Source organism: Calidris pugnax, unplaced genomic scaffold (assembly GCF_001431845.1).
Source record: "Calidris pugnax isolate Ruff unplaced genomic scaffold, ASM143184v1 scaffold34, whole genome shotgun sequence".
Taxonomy (NCBI): domain Eukaryota; kingdom Metazoa; phylum Chordata; class Aves; order Charadriiformes; family Scolopacidae; genus Calidris; species Calidris pugnax.
This window is the reverse complement of record NW_015090771.1, coordinates 1,877,353-1,901,566: the sequence shown is the minus strand read 5'-3', so window position 1 is coordinate 1,901,566 and position 24,214 is coordinate 1,877,353. Positions and strand designations below refer to the sequence as shown.

Here is a 24,214-nt window from a genome sequence, read left to right as displayed (position 1 = left end):
ATCACATTCACGAGATTTCACTTGCCATTGTTTCTGGTTGTCTTTCAAACAGCATTGGTTCAGCTGCTGGATTAATGCCTGATGGCACCACCAGATTCACCTGTAAGGGAAAAGCAATTCACCATTTTATTGGTACAAGTACCTTCACTGAATACACAGTAGTGCATGAATCCTCTGTAGCCAAAATTGATTCTGCTGCTCCTCTGGAAAAAGTTTGTCTAATTGGCTGTGGATTTTCAACTGGTTATGGGGCTGCTGTGCAGACTGCCAAGGTAAGCATCATGGTGGGTCTTTCTGATATCTCAAGGGGTCTGTTGAGGATTGTGTGGCTTGCGAGAGGGTCGTCAGCATGGCAGCCAGGAGGTATAGACTGTTGACTACAGGGTGGAAAGAATATACTAGTACTTTGCCTGCTTCAATTTCTCTGCCTCCAAAGCACTTGGAAGTTTTCAATTCAAAATCCAGTAAAAATACTTATTACCATCTATTAAGTTTTCTCTTATACCTTTATCGCCTCTAGAAAAATGTTACAACAGAGCTGGTTGGTTCTATTGTATCGTAAATCTTGGAATACATAGAAGCCTATAAATGGAACACTCATAATTTGTAGCAATATGTGAATGTGACTTTTACAGCTGGTGCTGTCTTTGGTGGGGTGACACTGCAGATCTTAACGCCACTGGAATATAAAGCATCATTAAAAAATTGTGTTTAAACCTGAAGCCAAGACCAGGTGTAATGAAAACCTGGTCTCAGAAATGTATCTTAGGGACAATTTACCTTAGTTACATGTAGTATTGTAACAGTATAGCTGGCTGCTGCACTAGTAAGTATGCAAGTGCAAATTCCTTCTCAGCAATTAATCTCTAAATTACAAGAAGTGGTTTAAGTGAAAACATAGCGGTAGTAAGAAAATGCACTGTACTTTACCCAGAGTGTAACAGTAGGCCATGTTTATATGGTTATTATAGGTGGAACCAGGCTCCACCTGTGCCATCTTTGGCCTGGGAGGAGTTGGCCTCTCCGTTGTCATGGGCTGCAAGGCAGCTGGAGCTTCCCGCATCATCGCCGTCGATATCAACAGCGACAAGTTTGCCAAGGCCAAGGAGCTGGGAGCCACAGACTGCGTCAACCCCAAAGACTTCCAGAAGCCCATTCACGAGGTGTTGATCGGAATGACCGGCCATGGCGTGGACTACTCCTTTGAGGTCATCGGCCGCACCGAAACTATGGTATGTGACCAAAGGTGTGGTGAAACGAGGCATTAGCTGCTTGTTAGCCCTCTCTTCACTAACACACTAAGCACCAAGGGAGAGGAGCTGACAGCCACTGGCAAAGTGTCCAGCTGACTTCAAACCTGTTGAGTCCAGCTGTCTGCCACTGAGATGCAGGGACAGAAGCATGCTCAAAAAATTAGGAAAGGGAACTTCAGTGTATTCCCCTGACCCAACCAGGGTTGCTAAATCTCACATAGCGCTGGAAAGCAAATAGCAGGCTAGTGACCAAGACAAAATGGGGAAGCAGAACAAAGCGAGGACACAGCTAACCCATGACAGCAGATACAGTGGTGTGAGCAGATACCATAGACCTTGTTTGATGTGGTTTCAGTTACAAAAAAAATGAATTGCGAGCTGAGGTCTGAGAGGAGGAGCAAGAATTCAAACTTTTATGCCCCAGTGGCAAATCTTGGGTGACTCGGGGGTGTCTCTCTGTTCCAAACGCAGATTGCAGCCTTGGCCTGTTGCCAATACAACTACGGCGTCAGCGTGATAGTGGGAGTGCCCCCAGCAGCACAAAAGATCACTTTCGACCCCATGCTCCTCTTCACTGGTCGCAGCTGGAAAGGGTCCGTCTTTGGAGGTAAGGGCTTGGAAAGAGGGGATTTAACCGGCTTGGGGAAAATTGTAAATCAACTAGAATGAAATGGGATATACCTAAATTCATTGCTTAGGCTGTCCTGTGGGAAATAATACTGATAGCTGTTTTGCTGACAAAGCAGCACAAAGAGAATTAATTACAGGAACTGTTAGTTAATTGTGAGAGGAGGAGAGAGAAAAATGGAGGAAGGTTGGGAAGAGAAGAAGAGGCAGAGAAAGAGATAAAAAGACAAAAAAATGGGGAAAAAGAGAAAGAAAATAGAAAATAAAAAGAAAAAATGAGAAAAAAGAAAGGGAAAGAGAAAGAGGTAGAAGAGAAAGAAAAGGAGCAGGAGGGGAAGGAGGAGAAGAGGTAAAAATAGAGAAGAGAAAATAGATAAGGAGAAAAAAAAGGAGAAAGATAATAGAAAAGGACAAAGAGAGAAAAAGAGAAAATTAGGAAAAAGGGAGGGAGAAGAAAGGGAGGGGGAGAAAAAGAGCAAGAGCAAAAAGAAGAATGAGAGGGATAGAAAGACAGAAAGAGACGGAAAGAAAAAGAGAGAGGGAGAGATGAAGACTTAGCACCCTAAAGGACATTAGAGTCAGACCCACCTGGTTTCAACACAGGTCGGATCCCGGCTGAGCCCTTTGCCAGCTGCTGTCAGTCACTTCCAGTTCTTTTTCTTCCAGCTCTCCCAGCAGAGTCCCACACTCAGCAAGCCCCCAGCTGACTCAACACAAAGCTGAAGGCCACAGAAAACTTGTTTCCAACGCAGGCTTTCTCACTCACAACTAGTTCCTCTGATGTATTCAATAGACACCTGAATAGAATAGCAGAGAAAAATTAGGTTCCTCTGGAAGAGCATCCTGCTATTTGAGACAGCTTTATCTAGTACTGTTTGTAAGAAAAAAGAGATACATCCATCCTCTAACCCCCCAGTTTAGACCAGGCAATCAAGTTGCCAGTTGCCAACACAGATGTCAGCACTCTTGCTTTTGTATGGTGTGTGATTTAGTGGACAGTATACCAACAGAATAGTTTAAACAATAGTTAATGTGGGGTAAAGCTTGGATTCTGTAAAGATTCAAATTTTTACTGGTCTAACATCCATCCTCTAACCCCCCAGTTTAGACCAGGCAATCAAGTTGCCAGTTGCCAACACAGATGTCAGCACTCTTGCTTTTGTATGGTGTGTGATTTAGTGGACAGTATATCAACAGAAAAGTTTAAACAATAGTTAACGTGGGGTAAAGTTTGGATTCTGTAAAGATTCAAATTTTTACTGGTCTACCAGTAAAGCACTTACTGGGTTTGTCATGCGTAGAATAGCTACACTTCACCCCATGGTTCCTGCTGGCACTCTGTGCTAGGAAGGTAAAGACATGCTGCCACATTTCATCATGCTATTCTGCTATCCCCATGGTTCCTGCTGGCACTCTGTGCTAGAAAGGTAAAGACATCCTGCCACATTTCATCATGCTACAGAAAATTTATCTAAAAAATTACACTGCCATGAGTTTTATCTATTTTCACAAGCATTTAATGTTTCATTCTCCACTCTCTGTGTGTTTTTTCAGGCTGGAAGAGTAAAGATTCAGTCCCTAAACTGGTTTCTGACTACATGAAGAAGAAATTTGTACTGGATCCATTAATAACCCACACACTTCCTTTCACTAAAATCAATGAAGGATTTGATCTGCTAAGGACAGGGAAGAGGTAAACATTGTTTAATTGTAAAGGTTCTATATAAATAACCTAAAGGAGCTGTACAGTAACACAGAATGTGACTTCACAGCAGAAAATAGGGAAGGCAACCTACTATGCCTTGTAATCTCACCCAATGGGTGTCCATGGGTTGCAGCTGGAGCAATAAAGCCAACAAAGCTTTAGCTTTTGAAATGCAGTGGGCCCTGTCTTTCCTTTCAGAGGAACTCTGGGATTCTAGTTTGAGCAGAGGCTCTGGGTGGCAGAGGGAGAAAAGACCATACAAATGAGTAAGTCCCTGCCCACCACTCATTGGAAAAGAGCACGCACCCAAGGGAGCCTTGTAATGCCAAGCTGTACAGCTCCAGGGGTTAGCTACATCGCATTCCAAGACAGCTTTTAGGATGAGGAGCAGGAACACAGAAATAGCTTATATTTTGTAGAAGAGCAACTCACCGTTCCTCTTAGGAGTTAGGGAACAGAGTCCCGGTGCAGTTAGTCCTAAGGTCACGGGGTAGTTTACCTTGAACTTCGGAGCTTTTCGAAAAGGAGAGTACTTTGTGCATATATACACCGCAAACTCTGAATTTAGTGCTTCTCATTCCTCAAATATCCAGCGTGTTCCGCTCAGGCTCTGTTTTCATAGGATGCTGAAATCAGAAATTATTTGCTAGAGACATTTGACAAGAATCACCATGGGAATAATTGAAAATTCTCCTTGGCAGAAGTGGGAAATATATTTGTTTATCTTAGTATGTGTGGGGACTACCCTTTTTGAAAGTTCTAGCTGTTTATAACTTACACAGTCTGGAGAATTACATTCGTGTTTTCTTTTCATTGCCACTTCCTAGCAGTTATTTTAGGTGTTGCTTGCTCTAAATATAAAAAGCATGTAAAAGAAGACTTTAGCCCCTGAGGTTTGTTTTAATTATGCAGCACATAATTTATTTTTTGACTGTCCTTATTTGAGATTTAAATGTTATTTTTAGATTTTAGTGTAACAAACAGGGGAAAGTGGTGAGGGCAGAGACGACATCAGCTTTGCTAAGATACTGATGGTCAACCTGAAAACAGAGGCATGTTGCAGCTGACCATTTTTACTAAGTGTAAAATTATTATTGTTACTAAGTGCAAAACTACTAAAATTATTTCAGTGTTTCAGCCCAGAATACGCTGTACCACTCAGAGGTTACCCTTAGAGCCATTTGTAACTGGAAAGGTGTATTTAAGCTCCTCTCCCCTCCAAGCACTTCCCAGGCTGTATTTAGTGATTAATTGCCAGGAGCCCTGGGCTTCGTGAGTGAAGGCTTTGCAGTCTTGCATGAATTTTGTTCTCTGCATCTGCAGCAGGGTTGGCACATCTGCTCTGCCATTTTGCTGTGAGCTGGGACAGGGCAGGGGGGAAGGGAGTGCCCCACTTGAGAGCAGTAGCCTAGATTTTCAGAGAAAACAGCAGTGTTTTGCTAATGTTAGCCCAGGGGCTGTTCTACAGTCACTCACTTACTATTTTATATTGCAGCATTCGCAGTGTCCTGGTGTTTTAGGATTCCCAGTCGTTAAGCAGCAGATGGGTCAGCACCTGTACAAATTACAGTATCCTCCAACACAACTGATATGAAATAAAACCCAAGACTTTTCTGAAAGGTCTGCCACCACCGCCCGTGAATAAAAGGATCAAGCTCAAACCCCAGACTTCAAGCACAGCATCTATAAATGAAATAATCTTTTTCCTCCTACCTCTTTCTCCACCTAATTCTTGCTTTAAATCCTCTGTATTGTGCTGCAATTTTATTTTAATAGCCAGTTATGAATTAAGGGACTTGCTGCTATCACAGCTGTTATGAAAGGCTTGGAATTTTTTAAAATGGCTTTTAATATGCAATCCTTTAATGAAAGAAAAATGAAGGAAATGGTTTCTTTGGGCTTTCATAATACTGCAAGCTTAATAGATTTGTGCACGCAGCTCAGCACAGTAAAACTCTAGGTCAGAACTATGTATCCATCCTGAACGATTTTAGCATTCCATTACCTGAGAGGCAGCAAAATTACTCCTTATTCCATTACCTGATGTGCAAAGAAATTACTGCAGACATTAAAATTTATATAGTGACTATGTGTTTGTATTAATAATTTCAGTAGATGATATTTAAGTAAATCATAGACTTAGGTACTACAGAATGTCTCACCACTGGATATTTTACCAAATCAACACTTCAAGCACTTTATATAATAAACTGCTGTGGTAGTGTTCTGTGTTGCAGTTTGGTTGGTTGTTTTTTTTCAACTTTGAACCTCTTTCTTGGGGATGTTTTAGTTGTTTTATCATTATGGTTTTAGATCTTTGGTCAATTTCTACAAGCGCATCTGATGCCTGGGAAACAACGTGAAGAAATATGATGGTGCATCAAGTATTGCTACTTGTTTCTATTAAATAAAGGGGAGGTTTCCTAACCTTTAAGTGTGAATACAGAGTAAATAGGAACAAACAGGTGACTGGTAACAGTTTGCAGGAAATCAAACATAAAGTATCTTCCTGCTTTCTGCATTTGTAACATGGAAACAGGAACAGAGGCCGTTTCCATCTTAGCAAATATGGTCAATGTTGACTTAACTTTTGAGAGTACTCATCAGGCTTTGCAGGCACTCGCGTGCATGGCAGCTGGGTAAAAGAGCCAGTGAAGTTAAGGGGACTGTGGGCTAATGATGACTGACTTGTTTGTGCCAGCAGAAAGAGTCCTTGAGTGGCCCAGCTAGGTTAATGATTTGAGAATAAGTTTACCAAGAGATTATACTTTAACACAAGATGATCCTTAAACACATGCATTTATAATAAACTCAGTTTACACAGCAATTAAGACTCAAACTTCAGACACTTGTGGGATTACCTGTGCAGTCAGCGCTGAAGATTTTTTTTCTGGACCATAAAATAATTCTTTTCAGGTGCTGTTCAGTTGAAGAGTTCTCATCTCTTTCAAGCCAGGTTGTGCGTGAACCAACAGTGTGAACTGGATCACTAGTCAAAACAAAAAAAAGAGGGGCTTTAATTCTACTTAATTAATAAGTAATAACATAGATTAAGCAGAAACAAGTGCATAATAATACTCAATTCTCAGAGTATTCAAACAAAATGTTTTCTGTGGAGGCCAAGCTAGCTTATTGTACCAGCTAAAGTACATTTAACTCATGACTTAAACAGAAGCCAAAGGCGGTCTGTCTAAACCTAGCTGTAGGGACAGAAAGAAGGAATACAGAAGTAAAGTATCTTCCATATGCCAAATACATGTTTTTTTCCAAAGCACTCCCCATTGCATGAAGGGCAGAGAATATAGCAGCAGTCCTTCAAAGCAGAAGAAAAATAAAATAGAGCTAGGTTATAAAGTATATAAACTACAACAAACCTCCTTGTTTCTGTCCTCTTCAGGCCCATGCAAAGGCTGTTCCTGTTGTAATCTGCCAAGCACCGTAAACACCTGCTGCTACTATCGTTTTAGGTTAGTTGCTGGCATCCAAACCAATAAGCCCATGAAATAATTTTCTTAGTGACATTTTAGAAGGCAGCAATCTAGTTAAGTCTTCACATGGAGGAAGGAAGTGACTTTTGACAGGGGAATGACAAATAGTTCATGCTGTCCTATAGTATTTCTCCATGCAGGACCCCATCCACACCCAACTCAAGATTAATTTCTTTGTGTCATTGTGCAGTTCTGGACAGCACGCTTCTGACAGACCTTCCCAATGGCTCTCTGACTCTGAGGTACTCCAGGGTGAGTGGGCTCAGGTCTACATGTAGAGGCCAGGTCTGAGCCTCCATTTAGGAGGTTTCCTGTGAATAAGCAGGATCCACTCTCCCCATCAGAGCACATGACGACAACTATGAAAAATCCACAAAAGCCATGAAAAAGCCAGCAACTGCCCAAAAGACAAACACTTTGACAAAGCACAAATGGTGTTTCCTCAGACCTTAAACTATGCCAGTGATTACTGAACACCACGTGCCCTTCTGTGCAGCTCAGAACTACTGTGTGCTGATCTCCTATCACATCCCACCCACCCAGCAAGCCCCCCAGGAAACAACACAAGACAGTTGTGTAGCCCCAGCAGCAAGTGTTCCGCTGTGTGGAGACACTCACTGTGCAGCTCCATTTTTTACACCCTTGTAAGTTCAGCCTCCCTGACCGTGCATCACAGGGAAATGGTCACATCCATACAGCAAAATCTCCTCTATTGCTTCCAGGTTATGAGATGGGGAGTATGGATCCCAGTAACCACAGTGCTGCAGAGATAACCGGGAGATGACAGGCCAATGTCATCCTCACGGGCTGTCACATCTTTGGCTGCTCAGGACAAGTGAAACCAATTTTTCACTTTTCAGATACCAATATAATACCAAATAATACCAAAAGTTTCCTGTTAAAAACTGATAACTATCCCTGTGCACTGGAATTACAGGACAAAATGATCTGCAAGTGCACGGCCACTCTAGTGCCAGCTGCTCAGCTCCATGACAGGAGCACAGCAGCACCTGGCCACCATCACCTAGAGGTTGAGTTTGATGAGCAGGGTAAGAGCTCAGTCAGATGCTGGGACACGGGCAGCGCTGCCGCTTGGCATCAATGGAAGCAGAGATGGACCCACAGGACTGGGGAGCTGGGGGTACGGCTGCCAACATCAAGTGCTGCTGACCTTCCCCTTCACCCCATGAAACAGGGCTGGGACACGCGGTAGCAAGTTCTAACACAAACCACTCCTGGCAAGTCCCCTGAACACATAAACCTGGGGCTGACGTCTTCCCAAGCACAGAGACAGTTCCCAAACCAGAGGGTCACACACGGGGTGCTCATCTTAGCCTGGTCCTCCAACAAGGTCCTGCTCACCTTGCCCAATGCCTCAGCAGAAAACAGCTTGGTGGGAACCAGGAGAGCCCGGGGCAGCAAACCCCTCACAAAACGGGTTACACACAATTGGAACAAATGTGTCCTTGCAAAAGCCCCCCTTCCCAACACATTCTGCCCTTACTACCCAGGAGAAAAGAGCTGCAACACCACAGACAGGGAAGCTTCACTCTGAAAAGATATGTCTGTTTGTCCACCACACTGTGTTTTCCCAACCTTTTTTTTTTTCTTTTTTCTTTTAATCTTTAATCCTTTGGCAACTGCCTTGGTGTGAACCTCGGCCAGGTCAAATGCTACGCCTTGGCAACAAGGGACCCTGAGGAATCCCGAACGCTGCTGCAAATCTCCTCCCTCCACACCTGCCAGAACCAACCGGAGGAGGAGGAGAAAGATCCCACTGAGCTCTCTGTGCCTTCCAGGCAGGGAGGGCAGGACATGGACTGAAGGCAGCGCCACCAATAAAAGCCTCCCCACAGGACTTGTACCCACTCCCTGTCGACCGTGACTGCCACCATCCAGCTCCTCTGATCAACACTCACTGTGCTCCTCAGCATCCAGCATCGCACACGGATTAACCACCGCTCCACACTCTCCACTGACGCTCCCACACCACGACTCCCTCCCTTCTGCTGTGGCCAGCAGGTGACCAGGAGCTCCATCGCCACGGCTGGGCCATTTCACAGCTCGGGGCTTCGGTCAGAGGGGCCACATGGCCACTGCTGGAAAGGTAAGAACAACTCAGTTCCCATCTTCCTTTCTGAGGGGCTCAGCTCCTGGGGAAATAGTCTGTAAATGGCTCAGCCTGTGCACCTCCACTGCGCACCCTCTTCCCTCTGACCTTACTCCCCCAACCCATCCAAACCCCTTGGAAATACATGGGCTTCTGCTTTCAGACAACTGCACGTGTCGGTCCCTGCATCAGGCAGTGCGTTTCTCTCCTCTTCTGCCCAGCAGCTCAGGAACAAAACCACTGAATCCTATTGCTCTGTAAAACACCCTCCTGCTCAGCCCCGCTCGGAGCTCCTGCTTTGGGAGGGAAACAGCTCTTGAGAGGTGCAGACTTGCAGCCACTCATCTCCTGCATTCCACCTTGTCCCTGGCAAAACCCCTCTCAAGCTCCAAACTGAATTTTGCAGATGTCAGACCAGCTCTGGGGCGATGGGCTTGGGGTTTGGGAGATGCCACACATAAACCATCCTTTTGGCATGGGAAAACATTTTCCACTTGCCAGCCAGATGGGGACTGTTCCTTATCTCCTCTTAGGAACTTTGAGCCCACTATCTCACACGACCATCAGCAAAGTCCTGAGCAGGCATTTCCAATAGGTAGGGTCCACACTCCCCATCGGAGCAGTGTCTGTCCATTAACCTATGACAGCAATAGGAAAAATCCACAAAAGCCATTAAAAACCCAATAATTTCCTAAGGGTAGACCACATACTCTGTGTGTGACAAAGCCTAAGTGCTGTTTCCTCAGACCTTAAACTGGGACAGTGTTTAGTGAACATCACTGGGCTCCATCTGCAGCTCAGCACCACCGAGGTTCTCTCTCCCAGGTGACTGGAAGAGGACCTTCCCCAGCCCTGTGCCAAAGACAAACATTCCCATGCACCCTTATCTGTTCCTTCCAGGTTATCAGATGCAGAGCTGCTGTTGCCTGGGCCGTGGGCAAGCCACTCTCTGTTGAGGAGGTGGAGGTTGCACCTCCAAAAGCAGGTGAAGTCCGCATCAAGGTAAACACAGATTTCCAGAGGTTTTTTTCCCCTTCTATGAATTACTCTTCTTGTGGCTACACCTTGAACATAGCTGCCAGGGACCTATGTCCTCTAAAAGGCCTTAATTGCTTAGAGGAGCCCTGTGAAAAATCCTTCCACAAACTAAATCAAAGCAAGGCCAGAATCTTGTAGTCCATTAAAGCCCTGTACAAATCCCTGTAGTCTATTACAGCCTACCAGCAAATGGCATGGGACCTGAATAACAGAGCCAGCCACATAGCTTCAGCAAAACTTGGCAGGAATGTTCAGCTGGTTCTCCTGCTTGTCTTTTCTTCCTCCACTTTTCTGCCCTGACCCCTCTTTTGTTAGTTTTGGAGACGCTCATTCACATAGCAAACACACTACAGAAATCAATACTGAAATACCAAAGGGTTCTGGAGGAGCTGGAAAGAACTCATAATGGTGCTACGATGGGCAAGGTTGTCCAATTCCGCCCACCCCCCCACGGTGCTAATTACAGCAAAATAAAAATGGCCTTTCCTAAAGCTCACTTGCTCTTTCCTTTCCAAACAGATTGTGGCTACGGGCATCTGTCATACAGATGAACACATTCTGGAAGGCACCTTTCCTGATGTGGATTTCCCAGTTATCCCAGGCCACGAAGGAGCTGGGATTGTGGAAAGCATAGGAGAAGGAGTGACCTCGGTGAAACCAGGTAACAGACACACACACACAAATAAACACACCCAGGACTCAGCTCTTCAGGGCCTGCCCAGAGAGAATCACCTAACATGGAATTGCATTCTTCCAGGTGACAAAGTCATCCCCCTTTGCCTCCCACAGTGCGGGGAATGTGCCTTCTGCCTGAATCCCGAATCCAACTACTGCCAGAAGTCCCAGTGAGTTTGCTTCTCCTTCCCCTATGCTGAGATGGGGTCGGCTCCCTCTCAACAACCCTGACAACCCCACGGGTTCTTTACTTTTCTCTTGATGAACAACAAATGCATGCACCACCCAACAGCCTCTCCGAACCACAAAACCTGCTGCCTGACAAGACCAGCCGGTTCACGTGCAAAGGGAAGCAGATCCACCACTTCCTGTGGGTCAGCACCTTTGCAGAATACACCGTGGTCCCGGAGTACGCCGTGGCCAAGATAGACGCTGCTGCACCGCTGGAGAAAGTCTGCATGCTGGGCTGTGGGTTTTCCACAGGCTACGGCGCTGCCATCAACACCGCCAAGGTTGGTATTTGGGCATGGCCAGCACAAGCACCCCATGGCCACCCCCACACCAACCCTGTGCAACAGAAACCTCCTCTTCACGCTGGACACTCACAGGGACCCATGTTGTGCAGGTAAAACCAGGCTCCACCTGCGCCGTCTTTGGCCTGGGAGGAGTTGGCCTCTCTGTTGTCATGGGCTGCAAGGCAGCTGGAGCTTCCCGCATCATTGCCATTGACATCAACAAGGACAAGTTTGCCAAGGCCAAGGAGCTGGGAGCCACCCACTGCATCAATCCTCACGACTTCACCAAGCCCATCCAGGAGGTGCTCACTGAGATGACCGGCCATGGCGTGGACTACTCCTTTGAGGTCATTGGGCGTGCAGATACCATGGTAGGTGGCATTGCAGCACATGTCCCCCCTCCCACCTCATTCACAGGCTCCCATCAGGGCAAGCTGCACCCTGCTCGACCCTTGCCTGCTGCCTGCACTGCTGGGCACCTCTTTGCCCACACAGGCAGTCTAGTGCCTTTGGGAGAAAATGATCCACACGTCTTCAAACGGGCCCTGAGCTCTCCATCTCTGCTGCACAAGGGAGCATGTGTTTTCAGATGACCAGGGAGAGGCAGATGACTGCACAGAAAGAATGCTTTTTCTGACAAACTCATCACCATGTTCTCTAACTCACCTGCCTGTCCCATCAGACTGCTGCCCTGGCCTCCTGCAATATGAACACTGGCGTCTGTGTGATGGTCGGGGTACAACCTTCTGGATCAGCAATTTCCATTGATCCTATGCTTGTGCTGTCCGGGCGTACATGGAAGGGGACTCTCCTTGGAGGTATGAAACTCAACAAAGCATTTCAGGCATTTCAGTCTTTTCCTTGCATGGTAGTTTCCAAATCATAGTATCACACAATGTTTTGGGTTGGAAGAAACCTCTGAAGAGTCCTTCTCTGTAGGGCTACTGTCAATCCACTCATCCTCTACCCTACACTGACACTAGGGATTGCCCCAACCCAGGTCCAGGACCTTGCCCTTGGCTTTCTGAATGTCATGATCTTCCCATGGGTCCACTCCTCAGGCCTGCCAAGGTCCCCCTGCATGGCATCCCTTCCCTCAGCTGGGAATGTGGGAAACTCCCTCCCGCAGGCATATGAGTAACTCTCCCCTTAGAAATTACCTTTCCCATCTGAGCAATGTCCGCAGCTTTAGGAAAAAAGACACTTTTCTTCATAGTCCTTATTTACTAAGCTCTTGGTCACCGAGAATATTTCAGGCTTGGCATGTCCCAGGAAGCCTCCTTGAGGGAGCTTTCCAGTAAAAAAAAAACCTATAACTAAACAGGAGTGCTGCATCGCCACTCTCTATAAAGGCATGAAACGTTCTAATAAACCTGTAACTGCCTCATACAGTTCAACACACACATCTCTCTGCGCTGACTGGAGACTAAAACCAGGACAAAACCACTCTCCTCCCAAGGAGAAGAAAAATTCTCACAAGATAATGGCACCAGCACTGATCGCTCAGTCCTGACTCTACAGTATGTGTAGGGAGATCAGAAACGTCCCACAAAAGCAATGCCTTAGTGTCCCAACACCACCTTCCTCTTCCATCTTGCTATCTCCTTCCACTACAGGACTCTTCTTCCCTCTGCCATTCTCTTGCTTTCTCTCATCCCTGTCACTCTGTCACACATGCACCCACGACCTGGCATTTCAGGGGTGGCCACTCATACACACTCATCTTAGACCCCAGCAAGTGATCTCAGCTTGCATTTCACTGCAAGTTCTTCTGTCTTATGCCAGTGGAGGGGCTGATGCAACTCAAGGGTCTTCTCCTTCCCTCCTCTATACTCCCAGCTCAAAGGAGGCATCCTCTCACAGTTTTAGCCTCACCCCAGTAATATTGACGCAGTCCAAGAAATGGGTACAGCACTTCATATATGGGCACCACTTTACATATATTGTACAGGTAACACAGCCTGGTAGAGAGGACAAGGCCATGGCTGGCTCTGATATTCTGATCAGAGAAGAGCTGCTACGCTGTTGGCACCAGCAAACTCTACCTTACCAAAACAGCACTGCTCTGATCATTCACTGCAGGTGCTTTCTCCCATTTCTAGGTTGGAAGATGAGAGATTCTATCTCCAAATTAGTTTCCAGCTACATGGAGAAGAAATTCAACTCAGACCTGCTGATCACACACACGCTGCCCATCGCAAAAGTGAACGAGGGGTTTGAGTTGTTACGTGCAGGAAAAAGGTGAGACCCCGACCAGCAGGAGCGAGATGCAGACACCACCACCTCCACATAAAATTCAAACAGACCAAACACTCTGGCAGGCAGAGCATCCAATATTGCCTTCTCAAAAAGCATCCAAGCCTGTAGAGGGAGCAGGGACCAGGGAGGTATGTTGGGAGGACCTGCCATGTCCTGCAGGGAAGGGCCCGTGCTCAACAGAGGGAGTCCTCCTGCCCATGGTTCAGCTCAGTGGAGATCCCATGGCCCCGGCGCCGCACTGAAGCCAGCACAGACCCTCAGACACTGCATCCCAGGGCACTGCTTGAGAGCACAGGACAGGCGGGGAAGGGGAGCGAGGGGTAAGGGGCATCCTTGGCCCTTACCATGAGGGGCTAAGGGCCATAAAAGCCAAAGGAAGGAAGATCACATCCTACAGCACAGCACAAGAGCTTAGGGGACAGAGAAGGTGCCCCAACTCCTGAGGGGTTCCCTTCAGCAGGGTTTTGAAGGCTGCCCCATTGCTGCATGGCTCCTGCAGCTGATTTAGGCAGAGGCTGGATGAGAAAGAAGGTGGCCGGTCCTCAGGCACACCTGCCTGCCCCGCTGCCTGCTCCTGAACAGCCCCAGCCACAGCACCTCTCACTCCCCCCTGCCTTTCCACTTTCCAGTATTCGCACCGTCCTGCTCTTCTGAAGGACACGTCCACGGGAGGCCAAGCAGAGGGACCAGCACAGCAGACACTCTCCTGGAACAGGCTGTTCTCGCCCAGCACCTCACTTTCTGGGCACAAGGAGATGAGAACAAGGAACTTGCTGATGCTGGTGTCACTCCCAGAGCCCCTGTGCCCCGCCGAGACCCAGAAGGATGCCTCTTCTAAGAGATGCTTTTACCAATAAAGGGTTTTGGTCAAACACATCCCATGCAGTGCACTCCATCAACAGAGGTCTCATTGGGCAGGAGGAGCTCTTCCTCCTACTGCAGGAGGAGCTCTCCCATCACACCCCTTGATTCAGCAATGAGCAACTGCCTTTGCTCCCTCCTCTGCTGCTGCCTCTAACCTCACAACAGGAGCACAGCAGCACCCGGCCACCACGACCTAGAGGTTGCATTTGATCAGCAGGGCTGGGCAACAGGCTGCCCAGCAGCACTTCCACACAGCTAGAGCCACTGTCACATCACAGGGCCACCTTGCCCAAGGAAAGAGCTCAGTCAGATGCAGGGGCATGGGCAGCACTGCTGCTTGGCATCAATGGAAGCAGAGATGGACCCACAGGACTGGGGAGCTGGGGGTACGGCTGCCAACATCAAGTGCTGCTGACCTTCCCCTTCACCCCATGAAACAGGGCTGGGACACGCGGTAGCAAGTTCTAACACAAACCACTCCTGGCAAGTCCCCTGAACACATAAACCTGGGGCTGACGTCTTCCCAAGCACAGAGACAGTTCCCAAACCAGAGGGTCACACACGGGGTGCTCATCTTAGCCTGGTCCTCCAACAAGGTCCTGCTCACCTTGCCCAATGCCTCAGCAGAAAACAGCTTGGTGGGAACCAGGAGAGCCCGGGGCAGCAAACCCCTCACAAAACGGGTTACACACAATTGGAACAAATGTGTCCTTGCAAAAGCCCCCCTTCCCAACACATTCTGCCCTTACTACCCAGGAGAAAAGAGCTGCAACACCACAGACAGGGAAGCTTCACTCCATAAAGGCATGTCTGTTTGTCCACCATACTGTGTTTTCACTACGTTTTTTTTTTTTTTTTTTTTAATCTTTAATCCTTTGGCAAATGCCTTGGTGTGAACCTCGGCCAGGTCAAATGCTACACCTTGGCAACAAGGGGACCCTGAGGAATCCCGAACGCTGCTGCAAATCTCCTCCCTCCACACCTGCCAGAACCAACCGGAGGAGGAGGAGAAAGATCCCACTGAGCTCTCTGTGCCTTTCAGGCAGGGAGGGAGGGCAGGGCACGGACTGAAGGCAGAGCCACCAATAAAAGCCTCCCCACAGGACTTGTACCCACTCCCTGTTGACTGTGACTGCCGCCCTTTGGCATCTCCCTGCCGCCATCCAGCTCCTCCGATCAACACTCACTGTGCTCCTCAGCATCGCACACGGATTAACCACCGCTCCACGCTCTCCACCGACGCTCCCACACCACGACTCCCTCCCTTCTGCTGTGGCCAGGGGGTGACCAGGAGCTCCATCTCCACGGCTGGGCCATTTCACAACTCGGGGCTTCGGTCAGAGGGGTGGCAGCTTCCCTCCAGCCTGCTGCAGTGACGGCAAGGACTCTGCTCAGACCACATGGCCACTGCTGGAAAGGTAAGAACAACTCAGTCCCCATCTTCCTTTCTGAGCATCTCAGCTCCTGGGGAAATAGTCTGTAAATGGCTCAGCCTGTGCACCTCCACTGCGCACCCTCTTCCCTCTGACCTTACTCCCCCAACCTCACACTCTGTGTGTGACAAAGCCTAAGTGCTGTTTCCTCAGACCTTAAACTGGGACAGTGTTTAGTGAACATCACTGGGCTCCATCTGCAGCTCAGCACCACCGAGGTTCTCTCTCTCAGGTGACTGGAAGAGGACCTTCCCCAGCCCTGTGCCAAAGACAAACATTCCCATGCACCCTTATCTGTTCCTTCCAGGTTATCAGATGCAGAGCTGCTGTTGCCTGGGCCATGGGCAAGCCACTCTCTGTTGAGGAGGTGGAGGTCGCACCTCCAAAGGCAGGTGAAGTCCGCATCAAGGTAAACACAGATTTCCATAGATTTTTTTTCCCTTCTATGAATTACTCTTCCTGTGGCTACACCTTGAATACAGCTGTGTCCACTAAAAAGCCTTAATTGCTCTAGGGGAGCCCTGTGAAAAATCCTTCCACAAACTAAATCAAAGCAAGGCCAGACCTTTTCTAAAGCTCACCTGCTCTTTCCTCTCCAAACAGATGGTGGCCACGGCCATCTGTCACACAGATGAATATATTTTGGAAGGCACCTTTCCTAATATGAATTTCCCAGTTATCCCAGGCCACGAAGGAGCTGGGATTGTGGAAAGCATAGGAGAAGGAGTGACCTCGGTGAAACCAGGTAACAGACACACACACACACAAATAAACACACCCAGGACTCAGCTCTTCAGGGCCTGCCCAGAGAGAATCACCTAACATGGAATTGCGTTCTTCCAGGTGACAAAGTCATCCCCCTTTGCCTCCCACAGTGCGGGGAATGTGCCTTCTGCCTGAATCCCGAATCCAACTACTGCCAGAAGTCCCAGTGAGTTTGCTTCTCCTTCCCCTATGCTGAGATGGGGTCGGCTCCCTCTCAACAACCCTGACAACCCCACGGGTTCTTTACTTTTCTCTTGATGAACAACAAATGCATGCACCACCCAACAGCCTCTCCGAACCACAAAACCTGCTGCCTGACAAGACCAGCCGGTTCACGTGCAAAGGGAAGCAGATCCACCACTTCCTGTGGGTCAGCACCTTTGCAGAATACACCGTGGTCCCGGAGTACGCCGTGGCCAAGATAGACGCTGCTGCACCGCTGGAGAAAGTCTGCATGCTGGGCTGTGGGTTTTCCACAGGCTACGGCGCTGCCATCAACACCGCCAAGGTTGGTATTCGGGCATGTCCAGCACAAGCACCCCACGGCCACCCCCACACCAACCCTGTGCAACAGAAACCTCCTCTTCACGCTGGTTCACTCACAGGGACCCATGTTGTGCAGGTAAAACCAGGCTCCACCTGCGCCGTCTTTGGCCTGGGAGGAGTTGGCCTCTCTGTTGTCATGGGCTGCAAGGCAGCTGGAGCTTCCCGCATCATTGCCATTGACATCAACAAGGACAAGTTTGCCAAGGCCAAGGAGCTGGGAGCCACCCACTGCATCAATCCTCACGACTTCACCAAGCCCATCCAGGAGGTGCTCACTGAGATGACCGGCCATGGCGTGGACTACTCCTTTGAGGTCATTGGGCGTGCAGATACCATGGTAGGTGGCATTGCAGCACATGTCCCCCCTCCCACCTCATTCACAGGCTCCCATCAGGGCAAGCTGCACCCTGCTCGACCCTTGCCTGCTGCCTGCACTGCTGGGCACCTCTTTGCCCACACAGGCAGTCTAGTGCCTTTGGGAGGAAATGATCTACATGTCTTCAAACGGGCCCTGAGCTCTCCATCTCTGCTGCACAAGGGAGCATGTGTTTTCAGATGACCAGGGAGAGGCAGATGACTGCACAGAAAGAATGCTTTTTCTGACAAACTCATCACCGTGTTCTCTGACTCACCTGCCTGTCCCATCAGACTGCTGCCCTGGCCTCCTGCAATATGAACACTGGCGTCTGTGTGATGGTTGGAGAACTGGCTTCTGGATCAGTGATTTCCATCGATCCTACGCTTGTGCTGTCTGGGCGCACATGGAAGGGGACTCTCCTTGGAGGTACGAAACTCAACAAAACATTTCAGGCATTTCAACCTTTTTTTTTCATGGTAATTTGCAAATGTCTTTGGAACAGGTTCCCTTCAAGGCATATCAATAACTCTCCCCTTAAAAACGAGTTTTCCCATCTGAGTAATGTTCACAGCTGTAGGACAAGAGTCACTTTTCCTCACAGTCACTTAGCTCTTGGTAACCAAGAATATTTCAAGTTTGGCACTGTCCCAGGAAGACACTTTGAGAGGGTTTTCAAGAAAAACACAATGAAACAGGAGCACTGCATTGCCACTCTATACATAGGCATTAAAAATGCCGATGAACAAGTAACAGTTTCGTACAGTTCCAATGCACAGAACAGCTTTGCTAACCCACACTCATCCCAAGGAGAGGAAAATTTCTCACAAGATAAAGGCACCAGTACTGGTTGCCCAGTCCTGACCCTCACAGCAATCCTGCCTTACCAAAACAGCATTGCTCTGATCATTCACTGCAGGTGCTTTCTCCCATTTCTAGGTTGGAAGATGAGAGATTCTATCCCCAAATTAGTTTCCAGCTACATGGAGAAGAAATTCAACTCAGACCTGCTGATCACACACACGCTGCCCATCGCAAAAGTGAACGAGGGGTTTGAGTTGTTACGTGCAGGAAAAAGGTGAGACCCCGACCAGCAGGAGCGAGATGCAAACACCACCACCTCCACCTAAAATTCAAACAGACCAAACACTCTGGCAGGCAGAGCATCCAATATTGCCTTCTCAAAAAGCATCCAAGCCTGTAGAGGGAGCAGGGACCAGGGAGGTATGTTGGGAGGATCTGCCATGTCCTGCAGGGAAGGGCCCACGCTCAACACAGGGAGTCCTCCTGCTCATGGTTCAGCTCAGTGGAGATCCCATGGCCCCAGCGCTGCACTGAAGCCAGCACAGACCCTCAGACACTGCATCCCAGGGCACTGCTTGAGAGCACAGGACAGGCGGGGAAGGGGAGCGAGGGGTAAGGGGCATCCTTGGCCCTTACCATGAGGGGCTAAGGGCCATAAAAGCCAAAGGAAGGAAGATCACATCCTACAGCACAGCACAAGAGCTTAGGGGACAGAGAAGGCGCCCCAACTCCTGAGGGGTTCCCTCCAGCAGGGTTTTGAAGGCTGCCCCGTTGCTGCATGGCTCCTGCAGCTGATTTAGGCAGAGGCTGGATGAGAAAGAAGGCGGCCGGTCCTCAGGCACACCTGCCTGCCCCGCTGCCTGCTCCTGAACAGCCCCAGCCACAGCACCTCTCACTCCCCCCTGCCTTTCCACTTTCCAGTATTCGCACCGTCCTGCTCTTCTGAAGGACACATCCACGGGAGGCCAAGCAGAGGGACCAGCACAGCAGACACTCCTGGAACAGGCTGTTCTCGCCAAGCACCTCACTTTCTGGGCACAAGGAGATGACAACAAGGAACGTGCTGATGCTGGTGTTGCTCCCAGAGCTCCTGTGCCCCGCCGAGACCCAGAAGGATGCCTCTTCTAAGAGATACTTTTACCAATAAAGGGTTTTGGTCAAACCCGTCCCATGCAGTGCACTCCATCAACAGAAGCCCCATTGGGAGGTGGAGCTCTTCCTCCTACCACTGGCCCTTCCATCACACCCCTTGATTCAGCAATGAGCAACTGCCTTTGTCCCCTCCTCTCCTGCTGCTTCTCACCTTCACCCTCCGTATATATTTAAGCCCACGAATCTCTGCCCCTGTCTCAGCTGCTTGAACGCTTCAACCTCAACCATAGTATGGCAGGGAAATGACAGCTGCTGCTGCTGTTCTCTTGTCTCACTCACAGGACCAAAATACGTTTTGCTACATGAGGCTATCCTCAGGTAAAACCTGTCACTCCAGCCCCTTTAATGTAAACATGAAGTTTTCTTATCGCATTACTTTGTCCTATTCTCTCCTAATTTTTGCTTCTTCAATTCATATTTGTCCTCTTTATATCCTCTGGCCTCCTGAGCCCAGTCTGGTGGCTTTTCTCCTGATCTTGTTTTGTTTTTGATAACAAACTCAGAGAAATTTACAGATTGGAACTAGGAAGATAAATTACCAATGCATTTTTTTCCCATTATATGTAAATGTGGGTTCTAGAGGTACTAAACCTACACTTCCAGAAAGTAAAAAGTAAAATTCCTCCTTACGTTGCAGGAGTACAATTCTATAGAAGCTACCAGGGTCACAACCAGCCTGGCAACTAAATTTTTCTGCACACAAAAGGAAATGCAAGGATACGATCCTTATAGGTCCCTTCCAACTTGAGCTATTCTATGGTTCTATGATAACATGAACTCAAAATTAGCAATTGTTATAAGATTCCTGTTCTGTTTTAACACACTTTTTCTCTCAGCCATTCCCCTTCACTAGAGAGAACAGAATCAATTGTACATGTTTAATAGACCTTTTTGATACTTTTGTTGTATGTCTCCAATGTCTAATATGTCAGAGTGGAACTAACTCTCAATTTGATGGATGAACTGACAGGGTAACAGGCATGAAGGACACGTGAATCAGCTGTAGAGCTGGGTGTCCTAAGCATGAGTGTACAGAGTAATGCCCTCCTGATTCATGAATACTGAGGTTTTTTTCTGATCAGGAGTAATCTTTTTTGAATCCTAATGTTAACAGATGTCTTTCAATATTTCAAAAATATTAATATTAGTGGATCTATCATCTTGTTCAACAGCTAAAGAGTTGAGTTCTGCACACTACAGCATTCTAAATGGTTCCTGATCCAAGAAGGGGTTTTACGTCATCACTGCTAGTCTTGGAGGAAATTATCCCATTCCTTAGGTACACAAAAAGGTTAAATTTTCTAGCATAAACTTATACTTTGCTGCAATCACAAAGTCCCTCATCAAAAAAAACCCAGATGTCACTGAAGCAGCATCAACTTCAGCAGCTAGAGAAAACTTGATAATTGTGTCTCACTCAGTATGGTGTTTGGTGTTCTGGAGATCATCTAGCAATCTTGTTACTGAATTTCCAATCCCTTTAGCACAGCCAAGGATTTTAAAACTACTGCTCTCTATGCATAGTATTTTTCCCTGAAACTGGAGGGTGATATGAGGGAGCAAAAGTAAAACCTCTGCCCACTGAAGAAAGCAAGCAGATTCCTTCCATGAAACAAAACAGGGCATTTCTCTGTGCACATTTAGAGATGAAATCATGATTTACTCCTAGAGGCCTAGAAATCTTAGATCAAATAATCAACCTGATAATTATTGCCATGCTTTATAAACCAACAGTCTATTAAAGAAAAGAAGAAAAAAAAAAGCTATTTGGATTGACAAATTATTTACTGTAACTATTTTGACTCTGAGCAGCTAATAGAGACTTTGGTGAAGTTGCAACATGCATATATTTATATATATGTACATGTATAGTACATATATATTGTATATTTCTATATTTAAGTTTGCAGAAAGCATATCTTGATTTTGCATGATCATACACTGTGATGGAAACATTGGCTGGAACTGATTGATTACTTCATAGTCAGATTTGGAAATGAGTACACTGCACAGAGCCAGAATGAAAGTTGTTTATATCCATGTGCATGTGTAGAAAACACCCTTCCACAGTAAAATCCTGTGTTAGAAGCAGTATCTGGTTGAGAAACCTTAATGGTATTTATAGTCCATTAAGCTTAATGGAGTTTAAACTCCATTATCTCCACGGATTTTAACTCTTCTGGTGTCGACATGCCTCCCATGCCTCATGGTACCTCTGTCTGACCCTGACCCTGTCTTTTCTTTCTTAATACAAACTTCTAGCAGCTCTATCCTCTTTCCTCCTGCTCTGCCATTAGAGCTAGGGGCTGCTCACCACATCAGCGTCAAGACATCCTCAAAACTCTGCCTCAAGCATCTCTTTGTGAAAGCTCCTAGTTCTCATAAATTCATTTCAGAGCCTCCTACAGGAGAAGAAAAGCCTGCTTGGGGCATCCAAGTCATAAGCAAGAAGTCCATAATTACATGTGTACACAGTATGTCTGTTTCACAGAAACTATTTATATAAAAGTACCACAGAAACAGCCACCTCGTCTATTTTACAATGGAAATCCTTGGAACTGCCTGCTACAATGAGTACAGGTCTCAGTAGCATCCCTTACGTTCTATTTGTATAGAACACATTTTTCCCCTGTAGAACGGGCAGCAAAATCCCTTTGCCATGCCTATTATGAAATACACAACTTGTCTAGCCTGCCTGGAAACACAGGTTTCATGCTACAAGTGAACTGGAAGAAATCCATCTCCCAGAGACAGAAAAAAAATCCCATATTTACCAGTGGCACTACCGGGCAGCACTAACAACAATGTTACTATGGAAACCGAAGCAAATTATATCGACGTTATCTATACCATGCATGGATGGCTCATGTCGTAGCTCCTGACAGGACTGAACCCAGCACTCCAGCCGTGGCCTCACCAGTGCTGAATAGAGGGGAAGGATCACCTCCCTCAACCTGCTGGCAATTCTTCGTCTAATGCAGGCGAAGACAGCATTAGCCTTCTTTGCCACAAGGGCACAGCGCTGGCTCATGGTCAACTTGGTGTCCACAAGGACACCCAGGTCTTTTTCTACAAAGATGCTTTCCAGCTGGGTGGCTCCCAGCATGTACTGGCGCATAGGTTCAGGAGTTTGCACTTCCCCTTGTTGAACCCAATGGAACAAAGGACAGCAAGCCTTTTCAAATCTAAGAAATAGTAGTTTCCCTTTAGTTTTTATTTAGAGACTTTAGCAGCCGGTATTTGTCGTGAATCCAAGGGAAAGAAATAGAATCTCACACTGCAAGTACATTTGTCAATTACTCTGGAAAAACCATGAACCACAACATTTGACTGAAGCATTATTCTTTTCCTGTAGTGCCAGATTCTAGTCTCAGCCTTACAATTAACTGGCATTGTTTGCACAGGAATAATCAGGGAAAAGTAATCTAGAAATTAAAAGATGACTGACCAGATCAAATTATCGTAAACAATCTTAATGGTAGTAAACGCCCCTATTTTTAATACAGAACATGACAGGTTTATGATAAGGGCTACGTGATACAGTTCCTATAGCAGCAAAGGAATAGACTCAGATTTATTGTATTACATCTTACATTCAAATAGAGCATTTCATGTACGAAATCTGTCCAGCCCCTCAGGTACACCATTTGGTGCACAACACTCGTATAGAGAACTGCTGCTGTTCCAGGCATTGCTCCATTGATCCTATTCTGCCTAAACAGCTGTAAAGCATGACACATCTCTGGTGCACATGTGCCACAGTGAAGGTCTTTGCTGACACCTGTGAGTTCAGAATGGAAATATACTAAGCATGTACTTATTTCCCCTAATTTCCTCTCCTTCCTTCTGTATTTGCCACGTGATTAAAGTTTTACAAAGCCAAAAGCAAAGAGAAGCCTAGCAACCACCTTGCTATCAGCAGAAGCAACTCTGCCATCAACAACCACTGAAGTTTCACAGCTGCGAATAAGCCCTTTGCACGAACTCTTCCAAGGCAAATGGGTTTCTCCAGAGGTGAGAGCTGTTCTAACTGAAATCACCCAGGCACCGTGCCATACAAGCAATGCTTCATAAGGAACAGGATTTTTTCCAAAAAGCATTAAGAGCAATTACTCACCGACTTAGCTTTACTAAGATACTCTCGGCATCAACATTACTAGTAGCTTTATGCCAGTACTAAACTGATACTACTACCCAAGTCATATTACCCCCAGTTTGCACAAACCGAGATGGAAGCCATACTCTGGAACAAACACAGCACAAAGTTGCTTTGAACATAATCAAACATTTGCAATCAAGGCTGGTTATCTCTTGAAAACTTCCTTTCTAATAAACCTGCTGAGAGATTTTGTGCTCTACAAGGTTTAATAAATGCAGGAAGGGTCTTACTTTGTTTTCGTTTTGGTAAGAATTTGTGCTGGTTTTGGCTGGGGTGGAGTTAATTTTCTTTGCAGTAGCTGGTGTGGGGCTATGTTTTGGATTTGTGCTGTAAACAGTGCTGATAACACAGGGATGCTTTAGTTCTGGCTGAGCGGGGCTTACACAGAGTCAAGGCCCTTTCTGCCCCTCACACCACCCCACCAGCGAGTGGGCTGGGGGTGCACAAGAAGCTGGGAGGGGACACA

The 24,214-nt window shown here is 47.1% G+C and overlaps 3 protein-coding genes and 2 long non-coding RNA genes across 6 annotated transcripts in view; 3 read left to right on the top strand and 2 right to left on the bottom strand.

The window, feature by feature from the left end:
* LOC106887469 (alcohol dehydrogenase 1) overlaps positions 1-5,821 on the top strand; it is a 33,004-nt gene extending 27,183 nt beyond the window's left edge. For both annotated transcript variants that reach the window (XM_014941008.1, XM_014941017.1), the window contains 5 exons: positions 53-272; positions 972-1,232; positions 1,725-1,860; positions 3,435-3,573; positions 5,081-5,821. In XM_014941008.1, the coding sequence (XP_014796494.1) occupies positions 53-272; positions 972-1,232; positions 1,725-1,860; positions 3,435-3,573; positions 5,081-5,105 (781 nt within the window). In that variant the 3' untranslated portion in view covers positions 5,106-5,821. The remainder of the gene's footprint in view (positions 1-52; positions 273-971; positions 1,233-1,724; positions 1,861-3,434; positions 3,574-5,080) is intronic.
* On the bottom strand, positions 2,467-5,113 carry LOC106887518. Its single transcript, XR_001411911.1, has 3 exons — positions 5,066-5,113; positions 4,018-4,211; positions 2,467-2,677 (listed from the first exon to the last, which is right to left on the bottom strand). It is a non-coding gene; the product is annotated as an uncharacterized LOC106887518 (long non-coding RNA).
* Positions 5,822-6,444: 623 nt separating the features above from the next.
* The window catches only part of LOC106887426, a 26,330-nt gene continuing 8,560 nt past the window's right edge, over positions 6,445-24,214 (bottom strand). The window contains exon 3 of the long non-coding RNA XR_001411886.1: positions 6,445-6,574. This is a non-coding gene — a long non-coding RNA (uncharacterized LOC106887426). The remainder of the gene's footprint in view (positions 6,575-24,214) is intronic.
* On the top strand, positions 8,831-14,533 carry LOC106887412 (alcohol dehydrogenase 1). Its single transcript, XM_014940918.1, has 9 exons — positions 8,831-9,180; positions 10,084-10,185; positions 10,741-10,882; positions 10,979-11,066; positions 11,189-11,408; positions 11,522-11,782; positions 12,094-12,229; positions 13,514-13,652; positions 14,300-14,533. Exons 1-9 carry the CDS (start codon positions 9,163-9,165, stop codon positions 14,322-14,324), a joined length of 1,131 nt encoding a protein of 376 aa, XP_014796404.1. The 5' UTR covers positions 8,831-9,162; the 3' UTR covers positions 14,325-14,533.
* On the top strand, positions 15,708-19,478 carry LOC106887417 (alcohol dehydrogenase 1-like). Its single transcript, XM_014940928.1, has 9 exons — positions 15,708-15,952; positions 16,275-16,376; positions 16,571-16,712; positions 16,811-16,898; positions 17,021-17,240; positions 17,355-17,615; positions 17,927-18,062; positions 18,573-18,711; positions 19,359-19,478. The coding sequence occupies exons 1-9, from the start codon at positions 15,935-15,937 to the stop codon at positions 19,381-19,383; spliced, it is 1,131 nt and encodes a 376-aa protein (XP_014796414.1). The 5' UTR covers positions 15,708-15,934; the 3' UTR covers positions 19,384-19,478.

Excerpts from the sequence above, each read along its gene's own strand:
- LOC106887412 (XM_014940918.1), top strand. Across the intron at positions 10,883-10,978 it reads AGTGACCTCGGTGAAACCAG|GTGACAAAGTCATCCCCCTT; the intron begins GTAACAGACACA and ends GCATTCTTCCAG. Across the intron at positions 12,230-13,513 it reads GAAGGGGACTCTCCTTGGAG|GTTGGAAGATGAGAGATTCT; the intron begins GTATGAAACTCA and ends TCCCATTTCTAG.
- LOC106887417 (XM_014940928.1), top strand. Across the intron at positions 17,241-17,354 it reads CTGCCATCAACACCGCCAAG|GTAAAACCAGGCTCCACCTG; the intron begins GTTGGTATTCGG and ends CATGTTGTGCAG. Across the intron at positions 18,712-19,358 it reads TTGTTACGTGCAGGAAAAAG|TATTCGCACCGTCCTGCTCT; the intron begins GTGAGACCCCGA and ends TCCACTTTCCAG.